We start from the raw sequence: 22,609 nt of genomic DNA on the forward strand, positions 1-22,609 counted from the left end.
TTGTGATGGAAATACTCTGTGGATCCTGACACTTACCAATCCCTGATCCCATTCATCTTGTTAAGATAGAGGAAGACAACTTTGCCCAGATGTCTGTACTGGACCAGCAGCTCTGCAGCTGTGTACCCACTGATGTCAGCAGACACGCCTTTCGCGCTCCTCTCTCGGCGCAACCGCTGGCGAGGAGGAGAAGGAGGAGGAAATGGATGGGTGGGGACCTGCCTGAGAAGAAGAAAATGCACTGTGTATGAGAAAGCTGAGCTATCAATGGTACATGAGGGAGACAACAAAACATAGAGACAGTCAATGAAGAGAGTCTGCTGTACAACCAGCAATGGAGAGAGACAGTCAAAGAAGAGAGTCAGCTGGACAACTGACAACAGCGAGAGGCAGCAGAATATACAGACAGAGTTGGTGTAGAGAGTAAAGAAGACAACTAATACATGAGAGAGACAGCAGAATACAGTGCATTGAAAGAGTATTCATACCCCTTGAAATTTTCCACATTTTGTCATGTTACAACCAAAAACGTAAATGTATTTTATTGGGATTTTATGTGATAGACCAACACAAAGTGGCACATAATTGTGAAGTGGAAGGAAAATGATAAATGGTTTTCAACATTCAAAAAGAAAAATATGTGTGAAAAGTGTGCCATGCATTTGTATTCAGCCCCCCCGGAGTCAATACTTTGTAGAACCAAGTTTCACTGCAATTATAGCTGCAAGTATTTTGGGGATGTCTCTACCAGCTTTGCACATCTAGAGAGGGACATTTTTGCCCATTCTTCTTTGCAAAATCGCTCAAGCTCTGTCAGATTGAATGGAGAGCGTCTGTGAACAGCAATTTTCAAGTCTTGCTACAAATTCTCAATTGGATTTAGGTCTGGACTGTGACTGGGCCATTCTAACACATAAATATACTTTGATCAAACCCATTCCATTGTAGCTCTGACTGTATGTTTAGGGTCGTTGTCCTGCTGGAAGGTGAATCTCCGCCCTAGTCTCAAGTCTTTTGCAGACTCTAACAGGTTTTCTTCTAAGATTGCCCTGAATTTGGTTCCATCCATCTTCCCATCAACTCTGACCAGCTTCTCTGTCCCTGCTGAAGAAAAAACATCCCCACAACATGATGCTGCAACCACCATGTTTTACGGTGGGAATGGTGTGTTCAGGGTGATGTGCAGTGTTAGTTTTCCACCATGCATAGCGTTTTGCTTTTAGGCCAAAAAGTTCAATTTTGGTCTCATCTGACCAGAGCACCTTTTTCCAGATGTTTGCTGTGTCCCCCACATGGCTTCTCACAAACTGCAAACAGGACTTCTTATGTCTTTCTTTTTGCCACTCTTCCTTGAAGGGCCAGATTTGTGGAGAGCACGACTAATAGTTGTCCTGTGGACCGATTCTCCTACCAGAGCTGTGGATCTCTGCAGCTTGCTGCTTCTCTGATGAATGCTCTCCTTGCCTGGCCTGTCAGTTTAGGTGGACGGCCATGTCTTGGTAGGTTTGCAGCTGTGCCATACTCTTTCCATTTTTGGATGTTGGATTGAACAGTGCTTTGTGAGATGTTCAAAGCTTGGGATATTTTTTATAACCTAACCCTGCTTTAAACTTCTCCACAACTTTATCCCTGACTGTCTGGTGTGTTCCTTGGCCGTCATGATGCTGTTTGTTCACTAAGATTTTCTAACAAACCTCTGATGGCTTCACAGAAGAACTGTATTTATACTGAGATTAAATTACACACAGGTGGACTCTACATACTAATTAGGTGACTTCTGAGGGCAATTGGTTTCACTAGATTTTAGTTAGGGGTATCAGAGTAAAGGGGGCTGAATACAAATGCACGCCACACTTTTCAGATATTTATTTGTGAAAAATTTTGAAAACCATTTATCATTTTCCTTCCACTTCACAATTATGTGCCACTTTGTTTTGGTCCATCACATAAAATCCCAATAAAATAAATTTACGTTTTTGGTTGTAACATGATAAAATGTGGAAAATGTCAAGGGGTATGAATACCTTTTCAAGGCACTGTATGAGTTAGGGTTTAGGATTACGGTTAGCGGTTAATATTAGGGTTAGGATTAGGGGTTAGGGGTTAATATTAGGGTTAGGATTGGGGGTTATGGTTTAGGATTAGGGGTTAATATTAGGGTTAGGATTAGGAGTTAGGGTTTAGGATTAAGGTTAGGGGTTAATATTAGGGTTAGGTTTAGGATTAGGGGTCAATATTAGGGTTTAGGATTAGGGGTTAATATTAGCGTTAAGGGTCAATATTAGGGTTAGGTGCTAGGATTAGGGTTAGGGGTCAATATTAGGGTTAAGATTAGGTGTTAATATTAAGGTTAGGGGTTAGGATTAGGAGTTAGGGTTTAGGATTAGGGTTAGGGGTTAATGTTAGGGTTGAGGTTAGGATTAGGAGTTAGGGTTTAGGATTAGGGGTTAATGTTAGGGTTATGGGTTAGGATTAGCAGTTAGGGTTTAGGATTAGGTTTAGGGGTTATTATTAGGATTAGGAGTTAGGATTAGGGTTAGGGGTTAGTAGGGTTAGGGGTTAGGATTAGGGGTTAAGATTAGGGGTTAGGGTTTAGGATTAGGTTAGGGGTTAATATTAGGGTTAGGATTAGGAGTTAGGATTAGGAGTTAGGGTTTAGGACCAGTGTTAGGATCACGGGTTAGAGTTTAGGATTAGGGGTTAATATTAGGGTTAGGATTAGGAGTTAAGGTTTAGGATTATGGGTTATTATTAGGGTTAGAGTTTAGGATTAGGAGTTAGGGTTTAGGATTAGAGTTAGGGGTTAGGATAAGGAGTTAGGGTTTAGGATTAGGGTTAAGGCTTAATATTAGGGTTAGGGGTTAGGATTAGGGGTTAATATTAAGATTAGGATAAGGAGTTAGGGTTTTGGATTAGGGTTAGGGGTTAATATTAGGGTTAGGATAAGGAGTTAGGATTTAGGGTTTAGGATTAGGAGTTAGGGGTTAATATTAGGGTTAGGGGTTAGGATTATGAGTTAGGGTTTAGGATTAGGAGTTAGGGTTTAAGATTAGGATTAATATAGAATTTAGGATTAGGGTTAGGGGTTAATATTAGGGTTGGGATAAGGAGTTAGGGTTTAGGATTAGGGTTAGGGGTTAATATTAGGTTAGGGGTTAGGATTAGGCATTAGGGGTTAATATTAGGGTTAGGGGTTAGGATTAGGAGTTAGGGGTTAAAATTAGGATTAATATAGAATTTAGGATTAGGGTTAGGGGTTAATATTAGGGTTTGGGGTTAGGATTAGGAGTTAGGGGTTAATATTAGGGTTAGGGGTTAGGATTAGGAGTTAGGGGTTAATATTAGGGTTAGGGGTTAGGATTAGGAGTCAGGGGTTAATATTAGGGTTTGGGGTTAGGATTAGGAGTTAGGGGTTAATATAGGGGTTAGGATTAGGGTTTAGAATTCGGGGTTAATATTATTTATTATTTATTTATTTTTATTTAATTATTGCATTTGAGCAGAAAAACACTCAAAAATGTGTGACAAAATGCTTAAAAAAAAAAAAAAAAAAACACTCAAATCAATTTCCATGCATTTCTATGGAACAACAAAGGCTTCAAAAGCGCACCAATCTGCCTGATTCGAGCTACAAAAAAAGCTCCAGAACATTTTTGAGTTTCAGGTGTTTGGCTTCTGGTGACTTGATTTTTTCTCCTTTGAGCTACAAAACGCTGAGGCATGAATAGGGACTTAAAGTAGAGCAATACCCTCCTATCCTTTACAGCCACGGTAGCTTCGCTTTTAGCCTCTGCTTGATCTGCAGTTGCCATGGTGATGCACATGTGATCAGCTATGACACCATCCATTTGGTGGTTTGACCCTGGGGCGGTGTGGGAGTTAGCGGCAAAGCGCTGTTAGTTTTAGTTATAGCGGCGCTATTCGGCTGCTACCGGGGCGCTTTTAACCCCCACTAGCGGCTGAAGAAAGGGTTAACAGCACCCGTGTTGCAGCCCCGCCAAAGCACTTTGCAAGCGCTTCGGTAGCGCTGCCCATTCATTTAATTGAGCAGGGGAGGTTTAGGAGCGATTTATATAGGGCTCCCGCATCGCCCCAAAGATGCTGCTTGCAGGACTTGTTTTCTCGTCCCGCAAGCACACTGCTCCAATGTGAAAGCACTCTGGCTTTTACACTGGGGTGGCTTGAGAAGAGCTTTACAGGTGCTGTTTTTAGCGCTAAAATGCCTGAAAAGCGCCCCAGTGTGAAAGGGGTCTTAGTTTGAGATCCAACATAAGCACACTAGGAACCGTAAAAGTTATTATTCAGAACATGCCTTTAATGTAACTGTGGATTTAGTTCCGCTTTAAGTGCACAGGACCGCCCCACAATTGCGTGTGATGTATGCATGGTGGGGCAGCATTTACAGGGAAAAGCAGGTGGTGACATATCGCCTTTTCTCCACATGTCAAACGTCTTTGAAAAGTGATCAACTGCAGACTGCTGTTCAGAGAGGGGCAAGGGTTACCGCATTTATGAATGAGCCCTAAAAGTAATCGCATTGAATTAGTGGTCACATTCGAGTAGACTTGTTCTGTGATGTTGAAGACATTTCGCTGTTCATCCTAGTAGCTTTCTCAGTTCTAATGAATGTCAGAATCATGGAGTCAAGTAAGTTACTTGTATAAATAACGAAACTGTAAATTAAAGGGATGGGGGCACATGGCTTGGTATTCGAGCAATGTGTCAGTACACCTAAACTGACATGACATCCCCCCTTCCTTGCCTCCAGTGTCTGCCTGTGCCAAGTACCCCTTCCCTTGTGTCTCAGTGTCACTGCACCTCCTGTGCCCCGTGTCTGCAAGGGCTCCCCATGTTTCCAATGACACTCTGTGCACCTCCAAATCCGTGCTCTAATTACCTTCAACATTGCAGAACCAGTCCAGTTAAAATCTGAACTCTAGGCAAACAGCTAAATGCATAATTAAAATGCATATACAGTATTGTAAACATTTTGCTGTTTTGTTTTCCATCCAGTTCTGAGATTACCATAGCTCTGCCACACAGCGTTTACTGATATATTAATGAATAGGCTTCATTCACACAGGCAAACTACAGTGTACACCCGTGCAAGGCCTGCTTGCCCACACGGGGATACACTGGTGTCCCGTGCAGGAAGTCCCATTCATGTCAATTGGAATGCAGCGCCTGCACAAAGACAGCTGTTGCTCTCTATTTCTTATTTTGACTGCTGATGCAGATACTGCTGGCCAGGAATCCTAATCCAGCAATCAGCTTCCCTGGCCTGGCCAATCCCCAGACGATGTCCGATAGTGACAAAACGCGTAGGGTGGAACCTACGATGGTGACGTCATCACGTTTTTTTCCTCCCAGGAGGTTGATGGGCAAACGAAATAGGAAGTGAAGGGAAGCCAGAGGAGATGCCGCGGTCTTCATTACAAGACACACTGCTGTATTGTCTTTGAATGTTTTACATCTTGTAAGTGCAACCCACTTATTATATTAAATTCATTTTTATAAAGTACTGCACTATGGAAGCATTTTCTTTTATATTTTTTGAGTGGTATCGTCCTAGCTGTGGTTCCGGACATCTTTAACCACTTCAATACAGGGCACTTAGGAACCTTCCTGCCCAGACCAATTTTCAGCTTTCAGTGCTGTCGCAGTTTGAATGACAATTGCGCGGTCATGCTACACTGTGCCCAAACTAAATTTTTATCATTTTGTTTCCACAAATAGAGCTTTCTTTTGGTGGTATTTTATCACCTCTGCGGTATTTATTTTTTGCTAAACAAATAAATAAAGACCGAAAATTTTGAAAAAAATAAAAGTTTTGCTTTTGTTTCTGTTAAAAAAAATTGTAAATAAGTAAGTTTTCTCTTTCACTGATGGGCACTGATAAGGCGGCACTGACAGGCACTGATACGGCGGCACCGATGAGGTGGCACCAATGAACGGGCACTGACGGGCACTGACGATGGGCACTGATATGCGGCACTGATGGGCACTGGTAGGCGGGACTGATGGGTGGCACTCATATGCAGCACTGATGGGCACTGATAGGCGGCACTGAAAGGCACTGATGGGTGGCACTGGGTGGCACTGGTTGGAACTGATGGGCACCGATAGGCGACACTGATGGGCAATGAAAGGCGGCACTGCTGGGCACTGATAGGGTGGCGCTGATAGGCAGCACTGATAGGCGGCACTGCTGGGCACTGATGGGCACTGATAGGCGGCACTGATGGGCACTGATAGGCGGCACTGATATGTGGCACTGATGGGCACTGATACATGGCACTGATATGAGGCACTGATGGGCATCCCTGGTGGCACTGGCAGTGGTAGGCATTGAAGTGGGCACTGACTGGCAGCTGCCTGAGCACAAATTGGCAGCTGCCTGGGCACACAGTGGCATTTCCCTGGTGGTCTAGGGGCATACCTGGTGGTCCAGTGTGGATCGCTTCCCTGGTGGTCCTGGGCGGCTTCCCTGGTGGTCCTGGGTAGGATCCGAGGGGGGCTGTGCTGATAAACAATCAGCACAGACCCCACCTGTCAGGAGAGCAGCCGATCGGCTCTCCTCTACTCGCGTCTGTCAGACGCGAGTGAGGAAAAGCCAATCTCCGGCTCTTCCTATTTACATCGCGATCAGCCGTGATTGGACACGGCTGATCACGTGGTAAAGAGTCTCCGTCAGAGACTCTTTATCTAGATCGGTGCTGCGGGGTGTCAGACTGACACACCGCAACAACGATCGCCGCAATGCGTGCCCCCGGGGGGCGCGCAGCGGCTCAATATCCTGCGGACGTCATATGACGTCCAGTCAGGATTTTGAAACCACTTTGCCGCCGTCATTCTGCTATATGGCGGGCGGCAAGTGGTTAAGGGTCTTGGGGAGACCCATTTCCATGTGCTGGGTGAGACTACTGTTTCAGTAGTCATGGATAGCTGGTAAGCAGGCTACTTACTTGGGTGTGGAGTTGGATGCACATTCTTTAAAGGATTTTTCACAATTTCAATCGTTGCAATTCACCACCGATATATTACACGGATGGATGTCTGTTTTATTCTCTCTTCATGGACTGAAATTTTCACTGGGACTCTGCTTTAGTTTTCTTTTTTATATTTTTTTCACTTGAAAATGTGTAAATTTTGCTATGTTGTTATTTTATTAGCACTGCACTTACTTTGTATATATTAATCAGCTTCCCTGCACAGATTCAAACAGAAAAGCCTTACTTTAGGTCCACTCAAACTGCTCATTTTTAACTGAAGCCCTGATGAAGAGAGAGTTCCTTTGATCCCCGAAACGCATTGCTGTCTTTTAGCACAATAGCAAAAAATTAATTTGGACTCTTTTATCTTTTGGTCTCTTCGCTCCTTTCATATGTGCACTTCTTTTTCTGGTAACCTGCTGGAGTACCCACTGGAGGGTAGCCATGTCTGTTGTGAGCAGCCTAACCTGAGTCTGTGGGCTCTTCAAATGTTTTTTGCCCTCTCATCACCTTGTAAAAACTCATGTAGTGATGTGGACTACAGTCATAATATGGTGCAATTCCCCATCATTCTTCACCTATAGACATATTCCTCTAGTGCTGTGTGCCAGTGACTGTCATCACATCAGTGAGCCCCACCAGAAAGGATTGTGGGATCAGTAGTCTTTCAGACCAGCGTTTTCTTTGTGTGACATGACATCTGGACTGCACATTCCAGGAATCCTTGCTACAACCAAAGAGACTCCTGGGAGGAACTATAAAAGGGTCCGGGTTCCTGGGCCTTGCTGTGCGCACATCTCCCTGTGCGGGGAGAGAGGCTGCCGCCTACCACGCGGTGATCGAGGGATTCCAACCCGGCCCCTGGAGGGCCTAAGCCTGCCTGCTGTTCGTCAGACATCCACGCGGCACCCACCCAGCAGATCTACACTACAGTCGCCTGAATCCATCAGCCGTGGGTTATCGCTGGAGGACGTCTCTTCCAGGATCGTTGTCTGCAAGGTGTAAGCCGATTTGGTCATTGGTCAGTGGGCAATTGCCCATTCTTTGCAACCCTTCCTTGCTACTTTATCTGAACACTGTGTACAGACACCTTTACCTTGAGAACACTTTATTTCTGGTTGGAACACTGTACATAGACACCTTTACTTAAAACCACTTCAAAGAATATCACTAGCCTGTGTAAGCTCTTTGGCTATTACCACACCATTGTGCCTAATTGGATACAATCTAATGAGCTCCAACTACCAGTGAAGACTATAAGGCCAGCATCTTGGACACTATTATTATTACCTTTTAAAGGGCACTATTCTCTCCCCTATTTCATCTGATCTCTCATTAGGATATAAAGGTTGAATAGGCCGGCCTGGGGTTCCCCTTTAGTGTGAGACTGCCTGTCCTAGATAGCTAACCTTTTACTGCCTACACAGGCTATACTTCAAGTGGTAATTCATTGTACATATATGTAAATTGTGTTTTTGTGCTGTTGAACTGTATTAAGCTGTCTTTTAGGGAAATTATTCTCCCGAGTCTGGACTGTTATCCAGCACTCGGCAGACCAATTCCCCTCTTCTGTGTATCAATACCACATTACTTACTCCAGTAAAAGTGTACTTAATACAAACATATTTTACTTGCGTGACGTGTCATTTAAAGGTGTGGTGGAAGATGTCTGAACCCAGAGTGTCAAGTGGGTTGGAGTGTTCACAGAGTCATGGCGATGCAGAAGAACAGGTAAGTCCAAGCAGTCCTCAAGGGGGCTGTGCTACACTCATATCAAAGTCCCAGCGCCTCTTGGATGCCCTTTTTTTCATTGGCGTTGCTCCAAATAAGACAGCCATGCAGGTGCATGGCCCCAAATGAACACTATCTGCTTTCGGGGTCTTTCCCCATGCACATCTGTCAAATTTGGAGCAGTGGCTGTCTGAGCAACTGCTGAGTCCCAATTGGCATAAATGGGACTGCCTGCACAGGGATGTATGGAGCCCCAGTACATCCCTATGCGGGCAAACATGGCCCTCACACATGCCTACGCTTCAGTATGCTCATGAGAATGAGGACTTACACATAACTGCAGGGGATGATAGCGATGAATGTAGATTGTGTAGAATGTAGAATGTGTGTGGAACAGATCACATTGTCACTCACCATAACGACCTCAGTGCAATATCTGGAAACACCTCTACAGGTAGATTGGTTCGCAGTGCCATGGAAGTGCTTCCCGGGTTGTGGAGCCATATGGACTCAGATGTGGCAAGCTTTGTCCCCACACTGGCCAGGTAGCGTGGAAGGTCTCGGAGGAGGACAGCTGGGGGTTGCGGTTGGTAGAGGTTCTCCAGGTCTTTGGGAAGTTTGAACAATGTGGAGTGGTCCAGGGGGAAGGCAGCGGCCAGAGCGCCAGGTATGTCCAGGTCACTCAGTGTGCTCCGGTGTTCTTCATACTGTCGATGGACTCTCTCCAGGGCTGGCAGGAGGATTCCACGATCATCAGACAAAAATTCCCGCAACGGCTGGAGAAGCTTGAGGATGTCCACCAGCTGCAGCCACCATCTGCGATCAAACTCCAGAGGGGAGCCACTGATGAAGTGGACCACTTCGGCGGCCACCTGAGACACATCGGCAGATGACACATGACTGGAGGATGAGCGCAGTTCTGACAGATGACAACATAAATGTTCAGCGGGAATTAATGCTGTACACCGACTGTGACCTGAAGGAGACAGGACACCACCATCACCATCACCTGCCAGAAAAACATAAAGACATTGTGAGGGTATGGTCAGAGAGAAAAGATCAAGAAAAACACAGGTTACAGAGCCATCCACTACTTTTGTACACATCCGGAGGACTCCCACCACAGTTCTTGGATCAAGTCCACACATCTTGAAGTGTGAAAATCCAGCAGTGATGGTGGGAACCCCTCAAAATGAGCACAGCAGGTACAGACCCAGGAACTAAGCACAGGGATGGTGGAACCCCTCAAAATTGGCACAGCAAGTGTACAGAACAACTCAGCACAGGGATGGTGGGAACCCCTCATAATGGGCACAGCAGGCGTACAGACGTGGGAACTAAGCACAAGGATGGTGGGAACCCCTCCTATTGGGCACAGCAGGTGTACAGTCCTGGGAACTCAGTTCAGGGATGATGGGAACCCCTCCTAATGGGCACAGCAGGTGTGCAGACCTGGGAACTCAGCAAAGGGATGGTGGGAACCCCTCATAATGGGCACAGCAGTTGTGCAGACCTGGGAACTCTGCACAGGGATGGTGGGAGTCCTTCATACTGGGCACAGCAGGTTTGCTGTCCCAGGAACCCAGTGCAGGGGAACATATGGTCGCATGTCTATTGGCGGTCAAATCAAAATAAAGAAACTGTGAATAAACATAAGATGCATGCATAATCAAAACAGGGTTGGAGATCAGGCAGCTTCATATTTCACAGGCCGCTGACTTTGGTTGTTGATCGGAGCCTCAATCATCCAGCTGCATTTTGTAAATCATGAAATCTACCCATGATGGGTTCTGCTGAGAGCTCTGATGCCAATGTCTTACTGCTGGCTTCCTTGAGTGATAAAAACAGCCATAGGTTACTTAGGCTATCAGCTGCTAAACTATCAGATCTGGGTGGACATTCCCTTTAAATTACAAGCAACGGCATTGTGCAGGATGGAGCAGTTGCAGAGTAATTCCAACATACTGGAACATTCCGAGACTGATCTTTGGTGAGAAGTCAGACTATGCTGTGTGCCCAACAATGTAAATCCAATTCAGAACCGGCCATGCCACCAGATCAATTGGGTTTCTGCATCTGTGGCTGGCCTCACTGACAGTGTAAACAGACAGAGATAAGGGTGATTGGAGGGTTGGTTACCTGGCTGAGGTTGGGTGATGTAGCGAGGAAGTGGGGGGAATCTGGTTCCAGGGGATCTGGTTGGATCTTCCATGAAATCAGTGTAAAGTGGAGAAGCCTGGAAGAATAGACATTTGGTCACAGGAATCTGAAACCAACCAACATCCAACATCACCTCCCCGTGTGTCACACATTATAATGTCCCCTTATGTTTCCATGAGTCGCACATTATAATGTCCCCTCACCTCCCCATGTGTCACACATAACAACGTCTCCTCACCTCCTTGCGTCACACATAATAATGTCCCATCACCTTCCCATGTGATAATATCCCCTCACTTCCCCATGTGCTGCACATAATAACGTCCCGTGACCCGTCACATCCCAATGTGTCACGCATAATAAGGTTCCCTCATATCCCCATATGTCAAGCAAAATAATGTCCCCTTACCTCCCCATGTTTCACATATAAGAATGTCCCCTCACTTCCCCATGTGTTACACATAATGTCCCCTCACATCCCTATGTGTCACACATAATAATGTTTCCTCATATCCCCACGTGTCACACAAAATAACGTCCCATCACCTCCCCGTGTGTAACACATAATAATGTCCCCTCACGTCTCCATGAGTCACACATAATAATATCCCCTCACCTCCCCATGTGTCACACATAATAAGGTCCCCTCATGTCACACATAATACCATCTCCTCACATCCCCAATGTGTCACACAATGTTGTCCCATCACCCACCCATGCGTCATGCATACAGTCCCCTTACTTCCCCATGTGTCACACATAACAATGTCCCCTCACCTCGCCACGCGTCCCTTTTTCTTCCCCTATATGTTCCCAATCATAATTTCAGCAGAAATAAATATTGTCACTCACTTATGCAGGATTGTCACACCACATCCAGCTAAAAAGATATATCATTCTTATTATGGGACGGTATAAAATGAAGACAGGGCCCAATGCTTACCAATCCCCTGCTGTGCAGAATTATGGGAGGAATCTTTTCTTGGTGCACAGATCACATCCTGGAGCCAGACCTGCCATTTAGAGAGCACATAGAGTATGAGAGGAACATAAAATATGTACCCTGCACATAGGGATCTGAACTGTATATGATGTTATCTCTATAGGTCCCCCATACGAGTCTCTGTATAATCTGTATGCTGTATACCCTGCTATACAATGCCCTGTATACAGTATAAGATCTATGGTTCCCTCCTATGCCATTACATGTTACTGTATACAGTATGATCTTTATATCATACTCTGTATATACCACAATATCTACATATGTCTCTAGCCCATACAATGCCTGGAATACAATATAATCTCTATAGATCCCTCATACAATGCCCGGTATATAGTATAATCTCTATAGATCCCTCATACAATGCCCGGTATATAGTATAATCTCTATAGATCCCTCATACAATGCCCGGTATATAGTATAATCTCTATAGATCCCTCATGCAATGCCCGGTATATAGTATAATCGCTAGAGATCTCTCATACAATGCCCGGTATATAGTATAATCTCTATAGATCCCTCATACAATGCCCGGTATATAGTATAATCTCTATAGATCCCTCATACAATGCCCGGTATATAGTATAATCTCTATAGATCCCTCATACAATGCCCGGTATATAGTATAATCTCTATAGATCCCTCATACAATGCCCGGTATATAGTATAATCGCTATAGATCTCTCATATAATGCCCGGTATATAGTATAATCGCTATAGATCTCTCATACAATGCCCGGTATATAGTATAATCTCTATAGATCCCTCATACAATGCCCAGTATATAGTATAATCCCTATAGATCCCTCATACAATGCCCGGTATATAGTATAATCTCTATAGATCCCTCATACAATGCCCGGTATATAGTATAATCCCTATAGATCCCTCATACAATGCCCGGTATATCGTATAATCCCTATAGATCCCTCATACAATGCCCGGTATATAGTATAATCTCTATAGATCCCTCATACAATGCCCGGTATGTAGTATAATCTCTATAGATCCCTCATACAATGCCCGGTATATAGTATAATCTCTATAGATCCCTCATACAATGCTCGGTATATCATATAATCTCTATAGATCCCTAATACAATGCCCGGTATATACACTGAGCAAAATGATAAACGCAGCACTGTTGTGTTTGCCCCTATTTATAATGAGCTGAACATAAAGATCTACGACTTTTTCTATGTACACAAAAGGACTTTTTCTCTCAAATATTGTTCACAAATCTGTCTAAGCCCAGGTTCACACTGAGCTGCGGGAATGAAGCATGTCAGTCCCGATTTCGGCAGTGATTTCAGAGACATCTGTGCGGGTTACTGCACAGATGTCAATTGAAATCGCACCCCGAAATCGCAAAACATAATACAGAAAAATGACTTTTTTAAATCGGCGTGGCGCCGCAAATGCGGCATCGCACCGAGTAGGATGGTGCAATTGCTGGCAATTACCGCCAATTTGACATGCGATTTGACATGTCAAATCACACCAATGTGAACCAGGGCTAAATCTGTGTTAGAGAGCACTTCTCCTTTGCCGAGATAATCCATCCATCTCATAGGTGTGGCATATCAAGATGCTAATTAGACAGCATGATTATTGCACAGGTGTGCCTTAGGCTGGCTCTAAAATGTGCAGTTTTACTGTATTGGGGGGGTCGGGGGTTCCGAAATCCAGTCAGTATCTGGTGTGACCACCATTTGCCTCACGCAGTGCAGCACATCTCCTTCGCATTGAGTTGATCAGGTTGTTGATTGTGGCCTGTGGAATATTGGTCCATTCCTCTACAATGGCTGTGCAAAGTTGCTGGATATTGGCAGGAACTGGAACACGCTGTTGTATACGCCGATCCAGAGTATCCCAAACATGCTCAATGGGTGACATGTCCGGTGAGTATGCTGGTCATGCAAGAACTGGGATGTTTTCAGCTTCCAGGAATTGTGTACAGATCCTTGCAACATGGGGCCGTGCATTATCATGCTGCAACATGAGGTGATGGTCGTGGATGAATGGCACAACAATGGGCCTCAGGATCTCGTCCTGGTATCTCTGTGCATTCAAAATGCCATCAATAAAATGCACCTGTGTTCGTTGTCCATAGCATATACCTGCCCATACCATAACCCCTTCGCCACCATGGGCCACTCCATCCACAACGTTGACATCAGCAAACCGCTCACCCACACAATGCCATACACAATGTCTGCCATCTGCCCTGTACAGTGAAAACCAGGATTCATCCATGAAGGGAACACCTCTCCAAAGTGCCAGACACCATGGAATGTGAGCATTTGCCCTCTCAAGTCGGTCACGACGACGAACTGCAGTCAGGTCGAGACCCCGATGAGGACAATGATCATGCAGATGAGCTTCCCTGAGACTGTTTCTGATAGTTTGTGCAGAAATTCTTTGAAATTCTTTCTTATGAAAACTGATTGTTGCAGCAGCTGTTTGGGTGGCTGGTCTCAGATGATCTTGGAGGTGAAGATGCTGGATGTGGAGGTCCTGGGCTTGTGTGGTTACACATGGTCTACTCTTGTGAGGCCAGGTGGATGTACTGCCAAATTCTCTGAAACGCCTTTGGAGACGGCTTATGGTAGAGAAATGAACATTCAATTCAAGGGCAAAAGCTCTGGTGGACATTCCTGCAGTCAGCATGCCAATTTCAAGCTCCCTCAAAACTTGCGACATGTAGGTTGTAGGTTTGTTCTTAAGTCGAATGTGTTTGTAACTCGGAACAGTACATTTTTAAGTGTAACTCCAGCATGTGTAATGATGTGGGATGTTCCGGATGCTTCTGGGCGTGCAATTGTGTTATTTGAGGCTCTTGTGGCCCTGCAGTCAGTGTGGGATGTGTCTGGTGCTGCCAGATGGTCGCTCAGCTGTATCCGGGACCAGCGTGGAGCGCAAACGGCCAGCAGTGACGTCACGTCACCTCTGTTTGTAAGTAGGAGTCGTTCGTAACTCGGATGTTCCTAACTTGGGGACTGCCTGTATATAGAGAAATCTCTAAAAAATCCCCATGTAGCAGACCCCATGTAGGAGCTGCTGGTGAATTGGGATAGGTGGCATCGCTAGGGGGGTGCGAGGTGCGCTCCACACCCGGCGACACCCGCTAGAGGGGTGACACCATCCTGACTCTCCCGAGGTTGAGGAAAGCCCTGTCATTTTTTTTTTTTTCAGCTGACCTGGCCGGAAAAAACCTCCAGTGCCACAGCCTGGCATGTGTCCTTCTTCCTCTTTCTATCTCCTTCTTCCTCCTCCTATCCTCCTCCACCATCTCCACCCTGTGCTGGCCCTGAGCTGGTGCTGTAACAAGCAGGAGGGTGTCGGCTTGCGATGAGGGGGTGTCCGCCGCCGGCCTGAGCCCAAAGTGAGGTGCGTGTGATAGCCTTCGGTTAGGGGGGAGCGGGGGCTGCCATGGTGTTGCCACACCATCCACTTACACCCTTGTGAGAGGAGTGTACATTCCTGGCGCCCTGTGCTGGTCTGATGGGGAGGGGGGTGGGTTCTGGACACAGCTATATTTATATTATAATATCATATATAGGCTGCCCACGCTGAGCTGGTCTGATGGGGGGGGGGTGCTGGGCACAGCTATATTTTATATATATGGGGAATAGGGGTACTATGGGATGCACACTTGACTTTGAAACATCTTCAGAGACAACTCCTAGTAGATACCGTACTACTGTATATACAGCTCCTTTTCTCCAGCACTTCACGTGCTTGCAGAATCACCAGTGGTGTCACTATATAAAAAACTGTAGCACTGGCCCATTACAGGCATGGACTCAAAGCCCCTATACTTGTAGGATGTGACACCACTAACACATTTACTGCACTTCCCCCTGTGGTTACTGGTCCCAGCACCACCTCTTTAGGCCCTGCCAGCCCTCATGTCTGCAGCAGCCTCTTTCACTAGCCCTCTGGGCTACTTCACCACAGTCCTCCTGACTGACGCTCCCAGTCCTCCAGACTGACATTCCCCAGTCTTCCAGACTGACATTTACCAGTCCTCTCAGACTAACTCTCAGGAGACCTTCCGAACGTGCTGACTCTCTCTTCTGCTGTCCTCACACTTACCCCCATGCATCCAGGCAAGGATTCCTCTGTGTGTTGTGGAGGGTCCCTCCAGCACCAGAGCCCCAGACCCGAGGTCAACCCCCCCCCTCAGACTAGGGGCTACTCTCAAGGGCCACAACAGCCTCCTCAGCACTCTATCTCCATCTTCCACCTGACTGCCCCTGCTGGCATGACCCATGAGTATTTAAGAGGTGCCCTCCCCCTGCCAGCCCACTCTGCTGGGGATTGGCTGGGGCCCTCATCAATACTCCAAGCAGCTCCTCCTAAACTCCACCCTTTACTTCTGGAAGATTCTCCAAGGTTCTTCAAGGTTCCAGAGAGCAGGGGGAGTTACCAGAGGTGCTGCTTGATGAGTCATCCAGCCTCCCTGAGTCACTCATCCCTGACCAAAATTCAACCCAGCCTGGCTCTTAGACAGGCCAATTTACCTCCACTAACAACTGTGTACACTCTATCTAGCAAACTAGAGGGTGCAACACCCATACAATGCCCGGTATGCAATATGATCTCTATAGATCACCCATACAATGTCATACAATGTCCTGTGTATACTGATGTAGCACCCTGATGTTTAGGCAGGGTTGCTATAAAATTTAGTTGCCAGGTGATAGTTGCCTTGGCCAATTGGTAGGAGATGAATTGATTTCCCCCTAATTCTGTAATTGCTGCACTTTTCTCTTCTGTCACTAGATGGCATTATAGCTGGTGACATTGGATAAGACAAGGGCATAGTAAGGGCAGATTATGAATGAATGGGGTGTCTCAGCCAATGGGCAGGGATTTTCTTGGTCCCTTGGCCTGCTGGGAGAACCTATTTATTTAAGTGGAGTCAGGTGATCGGGGTTCTGTGCCCCCCGGATGGCTGTCTTGGTGGACACATGTTATGCTGCCCCGGCTGCTTGGCCAGAAGCCTAAGGCCTATCCCTGGGACATCTGGCTGCTAGGCTGTATGAGGGCCTATCCAGAAGCAGGAAAGTAGCGTAGGGTTGGGACTGCAGGCTTGTAGTCCAACCAGAAGTAGCGGTTCCGCCAGCCGGGGAACCAGCTGTGGTCTGAGGTAGAAGGGGAAGCTGTCGCCAATAAGGGACCATCCGCCCAGTGGCGTTGCAAGCTGGGGGCGGGAGGTGCGGGCCGCACCCGGGTGACACCCGCCAGAGGGGTGACACCCATGTATAGCAGAACCGCAGCCGCTGACACTGCCCTCTGCCCTGTGCCTCTCGTCTTGCTCACTCTGTGTCCCCCGTGGAGCGGACTGAAGCTGCCTCCTCCTCTGTTTACATCCAGTGAGGAGGAGGAGCTCCGAGTGACACACACCTCTGTGTGTATACGTCCGCGGCCACGCTGTACTGAGGTACTGTACTGTACACTCTAAGTAGATTAGTAGATTAGCAGATGGACATGTGCGGGGGGGGGGGCTATGGGAGGGGAGAGGGGTGCTTATACTGATGGGGGCTCTGCACTAGGGGGGATTCTATACTGATGGGGTCTGCACTAAGGGGGATTCTATACTGATGGGGGCTCTGCACTAGGGGGATTCTATACTGATGGGGGTCTGCACTAAGAGGGGGTGTCTCTATTGATGGGGGGTCTGCATTAAGGGGAGGTTATATACTGATGGGGAGTCTGCACTAAGGGGAGGTTATATACTGATGGGGGGTCTGCACTAAGGGGGTGATTCTATACTGATGGGGGGTCTGCACTAAGGGGGTGATTATATACTGATGGGGGGTCTGCACTAAGAGGGGGTGTCTATATTGATGGGGGGTCTGCACTAAGGGGAGGTTATATACTGATGGGGGGTCTGCACTAAGGGGGTGATTCTATACTGATGGGGGGTCTGCACTAAGGGGGTGATTCTATACTGATGGGGGGTCTGCACTAAAGGGGGGGTGTCTAAACTGTGGGGGTCTGCACTAAGGGGGATTCTATACTGATGGGGGGGTCTGCACTAAGGGGGTGGATTCTACCCTGATGGGGGGTCTGCACTGAGTTTTGAGGTCTATACTGATGGGGGGGAGTGTCTGTACTGATGGGGGGGGGTCTGCACTGAGGGTGGAGGTCTGTTGTTAGTGAGGGTGATCTATACCGAGGGGGGGGGATCTATACCGCAGGATCTGTACTTAGCAGAGAGGGGTCTGTACTGAGGGGGGACTATATTTGGTGGAGGGCGGGGGGGAGGGGGTTGACACCAATTTTTTCAGCACCGGGTGACACCAACCCTAGTGACGCCACTGCATCCACCTTGTTACCGGAGACCACTGTGAGTAAGCTGAGGACAGTACCAGAGCAGACTTCTCACCAGCTGGGGATGGTGAAGAAGTGGGAAAACTTCAGCAATTGCCAAGTCAGGGACCCAGCGGGACAGCAGAGGTGACGCTTGTGGAGCATCAGTGAGTGCCAAGCCAGGGATCCAGCAGGGAAGCAGGGGTGACGCTTGAGGAAGATACTGAGTGCTAAAGTGGAAGAGCTCAGGGGATCCAGTAGCTATTGGATCCAAAGTCTAGTGAAAGACTGGGAGTTTGTTGAGTAAAGATTCATAGTGAGTGACTATGGAGTAAGGAGAACTGTTTGTGTTGCCAACAGTTGAATACAACTACCGTTAGTAACAGCTACAAAATTGTTGCCATAGGAGATAGCGGTCCTACCTATACAGAGGAGGTCCACCTGTATAGCTGTGTACTTATAGAAGTCTTGGAGTCTGACAATTATCATTGCATCTACTTAAGGGTGTCCTGCCCCTAACCCTCTCTCCCACAGTTCTATTCAAGAAACAATAATTCTCTTTGTATCCAAAAAGTGTCTGGCGCTCACCGTTTCATCTTGCATTACATCCACCATGCCTTGTAACCTACTCTACACTGAAGGATGTCAGCTGTCCCTAACTCTGGAGGTCATCATTAGGCCTTAAGGGACCCAGGGCTTTGCTACACTAGAATCTCTATAGATCCCCCATACAATGTCCTGTATATAGTATAACCTCTACAAATCCCCATACAATGCCCAATATATAGTATGATCTCTATACAGTAGATCCCCCATACAATGCCCGGTATATATTATGATCTTTATAGATCCCCCAATCTAATGTCCTGTATATAGTATAATCTTTATAAATCCCCCATACAATGTCCGGTATACAATATGATCTCTATAAATCCCCCATACAATGTCCTGTATGCAGTATAATCTCTATAAATCCCCATACAATGCCCAGTATACATTATGATATCTATAGATTCTCCCCATACAATGGTATATATATATAAATATTATGTATTGAACGGTACTGTAATTGTGCTGTCCCCCCTCTACATTGTAAAGTGCTGAGTAAACTTTTGGCGCTATATAAATCGTGTATAATAATAATAATAATAATAATAATAATAGTATAATCTCTATAGCTCCCCATACAATGTCTTGTATATAGTATGATCTCTATAGATCCCCCATACAATGCCTGGTATACATTATGATCTCTATAGATCCCCCCATACAATGTCCAGTATATATTATGATTTCTATAGATTCCCCCATACAGTGTCCTGTATATAGTATGATCTCTATAGATCCCCCAATACAATGCCCAGTATACATTATGATCTCTATAGATCCCCCCATACAATGTCCAGTATATATTATGATTTCTATAGATTCCCCCATACAGTGTCTTGTATATAGTATGATCTCTATAGATCCCCCAATACAATTCCCAGTATACATTATGATCTCTATAGATTCTCCCCGTACAATGGTATATGTATATGTATATGTATATATATATATATATATATATATATATATATATATATATATATATATATATATATATATATATATATATATATATATATATATATATATATATATATATATATATATATATATATATATATATATTATGCATTATGTATTGAACTGTACTGTAATTGTGCTGTCCCCCCTCTATATTGTAAAGCGCTGAGTAAACTTTTGGCGCTATATAAATCGTGTATAATAATAATAATAATAATAATAGTATAATCTCTATAGCTCCCAGTACAATGTCTTGTATATAGTATGATCTCTATAGATCCCCCATACAATGCCCGGTATACATTATGATCTCTATAGATCCCCCATACAATGTCCAGTATACATTATGATTTCTATAGATCCCCCAATACAATGTCCTGTATATAGTATGATCGCTATAGATCCCCACCCCCCCATACAATGTCCAGTATACATTATGATCTCTATAGATCCCCCATACAATGTCCAGTATATATTATGATCTCTATAGATCCCCCCATACAATGTCCAGTATATATTATGATCTCTATAGATCCTCCCATACAATGTCCAGTATACATTATGATTTCTATAGATTCCCCCATACAATGTCCTGTATATAATATGATCTCTATAGATCCTCCCATACATTATCCTGTATATGGTATGATCTCTATAGATCCCCATAGAATGTCCGGTATACATTGTGATCTCTATAGATCCCCATAGAATGTCCTGTATACATTATGATTTCTATAGATCCCCTCATACAATGTCCAGTATACATTATGATCTCAATAGATCCCCATACAATGTCCTGTATATAGTATGATCTCTATAGACCCCCCCCCCCCCCCCATACAATGTCCAGTATACAATATGATCTCTATGTCCTGAATATACTATAATCTATAAAGATACATACCACTCTGTACATTGCACAGCACACACGCTCTGTCCAGACCTGGAAGTGTCCGGTTGCTAGGGACTCTGCATGGTTGCTGGGGACAGGAGGAGGAGGGGCTGGGTGTACAATGGCCTCCTGCTGCTGGAACTGCAGAGATTTGTAAAGACAAGTCCAGCTCTTTCAGATTTCTCTCCAACCTTTACTGGAGCAAGTGAAGCTGACCGCCCAGATTTCTGTCCATTCTCCCCTTACAGTCTGTATTTCCACATGTCACTGCAGGATGAAATCTACAGGCCAAAGGATGTTTTCAGACTATTTCAAGTTAATTATTCATCTTAACTGTGAAAAATATTGTATTCTGAAAACTTTAATGGTTAATATATCTTTGCCAGGGGCATCTAAGGCTGACCATACACATTACACAATCGGATTGTACAATCCTCTTTATGGCCTGCACACACGATCAGAAAATGGTACAAAAAATATCGATTTGGAAGCGATTGTACGATAATCCGATCCTTAATACACAGCTTTCGAGAGCCAATCACGACAGTTCATCTGATATTATCCGATGGGGCAAGCACAAAAAGTTTTCTAGTATGATACCAGATCGTACGATTTCCGTTTAACCACTTGCTTACTGGGCACCTAAACCCCCCCTCCTCCCAGACCAATTTTCAGCTTTCAGCGCTGTCACTCTTTGAACGACAATTGTGCGGTCATACAACACTGTACCCAAATTAAATTTTTATCATTTTTTCCCCACAAATAGAGTTTTCTTTTGGTGATATTTGATCACCTCTGCGTTTTTTATTTTTTGTTAAAAAAAATTTAAAAAGACCGATTTAAAAAAAAAAAAAATACAAAACCGTTTTATATGTTGTTAATACATTTTGCAAACAGGTAATTTTTCTCCTTCATTGATGTACGCTGATGAGGCTACACTGATGGGCACTGATAGGCTGCATTGATGGGCACTGATAAGGCGACACTGATAAGCACTGATAAGGCGGCACTGATGGCTCTAATAGGCGGCACTGAGAGGTGGCACTGATGAGTGGCATTGATGGGCGGCACTGAAGGGCATTGATAGGTGGCACTGAAGGGCACTAATAGGTGGCACTGATGGGCACTGATGGGTGGCAGTGATGGGCACTGATCGGCACTGGTAGGTGACACTGATAGGCGGCACTGCTGAGGCATTGATTGGCACCACTGGTGGGCATTGATAGGTGGCTCTTGTGGGCATTGATAGGTGGCACTGATTGCTGGCCCTTATGCACTGGTGGGCACTGATTCGTGGTACTGGCAGGTGGCACTGGCAGGCGGTACTGGTGGGCACATATGAGGCGGCTTCGCCTCTTCCTCTTCGGGACCGATGTCCCCTCAACAGAAGCCGGTGATCGCCTTTTTTTTTCTCCTCGCACTGTCAGCGTGAGAAGAAAAGAAAAAAATGATTACCGATCTTCTTTTTACATCACTTGATCAGCTGTCATTGGCTGACAGCTGATCTAGTGGTAAGGGGTCGAGATCGACCCCTTAATTCGATCTGTGATCACCCGAGTCTCATTGACTCGGGTGATCACAGCGCGCGCCCTTCAGGGGAGCGCGGCACGCGTGCAAAGAGGAGTACGTCTATTGACGGCCTCCCGGCAAAGCAGATCCGTGCTGTAGCTGTCATTCGGCTATAGCGTGGATCTGAAGGGGTTAAGCAGTACACTTGTCATTTGAAAATACAATACAACTACACTACAACACATTACATCACTTTCAAATTTTTATTCTGGTGCACGAGAACTTTAGAAAACTTTTCATTTTCGATATGAGACTAGCGTGCAAAAAAAACCCAAAAAAAACCCAGACGATTATTGGTTCGATAATCTCATTGTATGCACCAGGTATTAGATCAACCATGACCTATGTAGTGGAAGGGCCAGTATGGTATTT

General features: G+C 45.5%; 1 protein-coding gene across 1 annotated transcript in view; it reads right to left on the reverse strand.

Annotated features, from left to right (window-relative positions):
- DNHD1 (dynein heavy chain domain 1) overlaps window positions 1-20,747 on the reverse strand; it is a 156,774-nt gene extending 136,027 nt beyond the window's left edge. Inside the window, exons 1-5 of the mRNA XM_073612699.1 lie at window positions 20,681-20,747; window positions 11,827-11,896; window positions 10,863-10,959; window positions 9,138-9,732; window positions 37-222 (exon numbers count right to left, since the gene is read on the reverse strand). Of these exons, the coding sequence (XP_073468800.1) occupies window positions 37-222; window positions 9,138-9,732; window positions 10,863-10,935 (854 nt within the window). The 5' untranslated portion in view covers window positions 10,936-10,959; window positions 11,827-11,896; window positions 20,681-20,747. The remainder of the gene's footprint in view (window positions 1-36; window positions 223-9,137; window positions 9,733-10,862; window positions 10,960-11,826; window positions 11,897-20,680) is intronic.
- Window positions 20,748-22,609: the final 1,862 nt, after the last annotated feature.

This window comes from Aquarana catesbeiana, linkage group LG02 (genome assembly GCF_042186555.1).
Source record: "Aquarana catesbeiana isolate 2022-GZ linkage group LG02, ASM4218655v1, whole genome shotgun sequence".
NCBI classification, from domain to species: domain Eukaryota; kingdom Metazoa; phylum Chordata; class Amphibia; order Anura; family Ranidae; genus Aquarana; species Aquarana catesbeiana.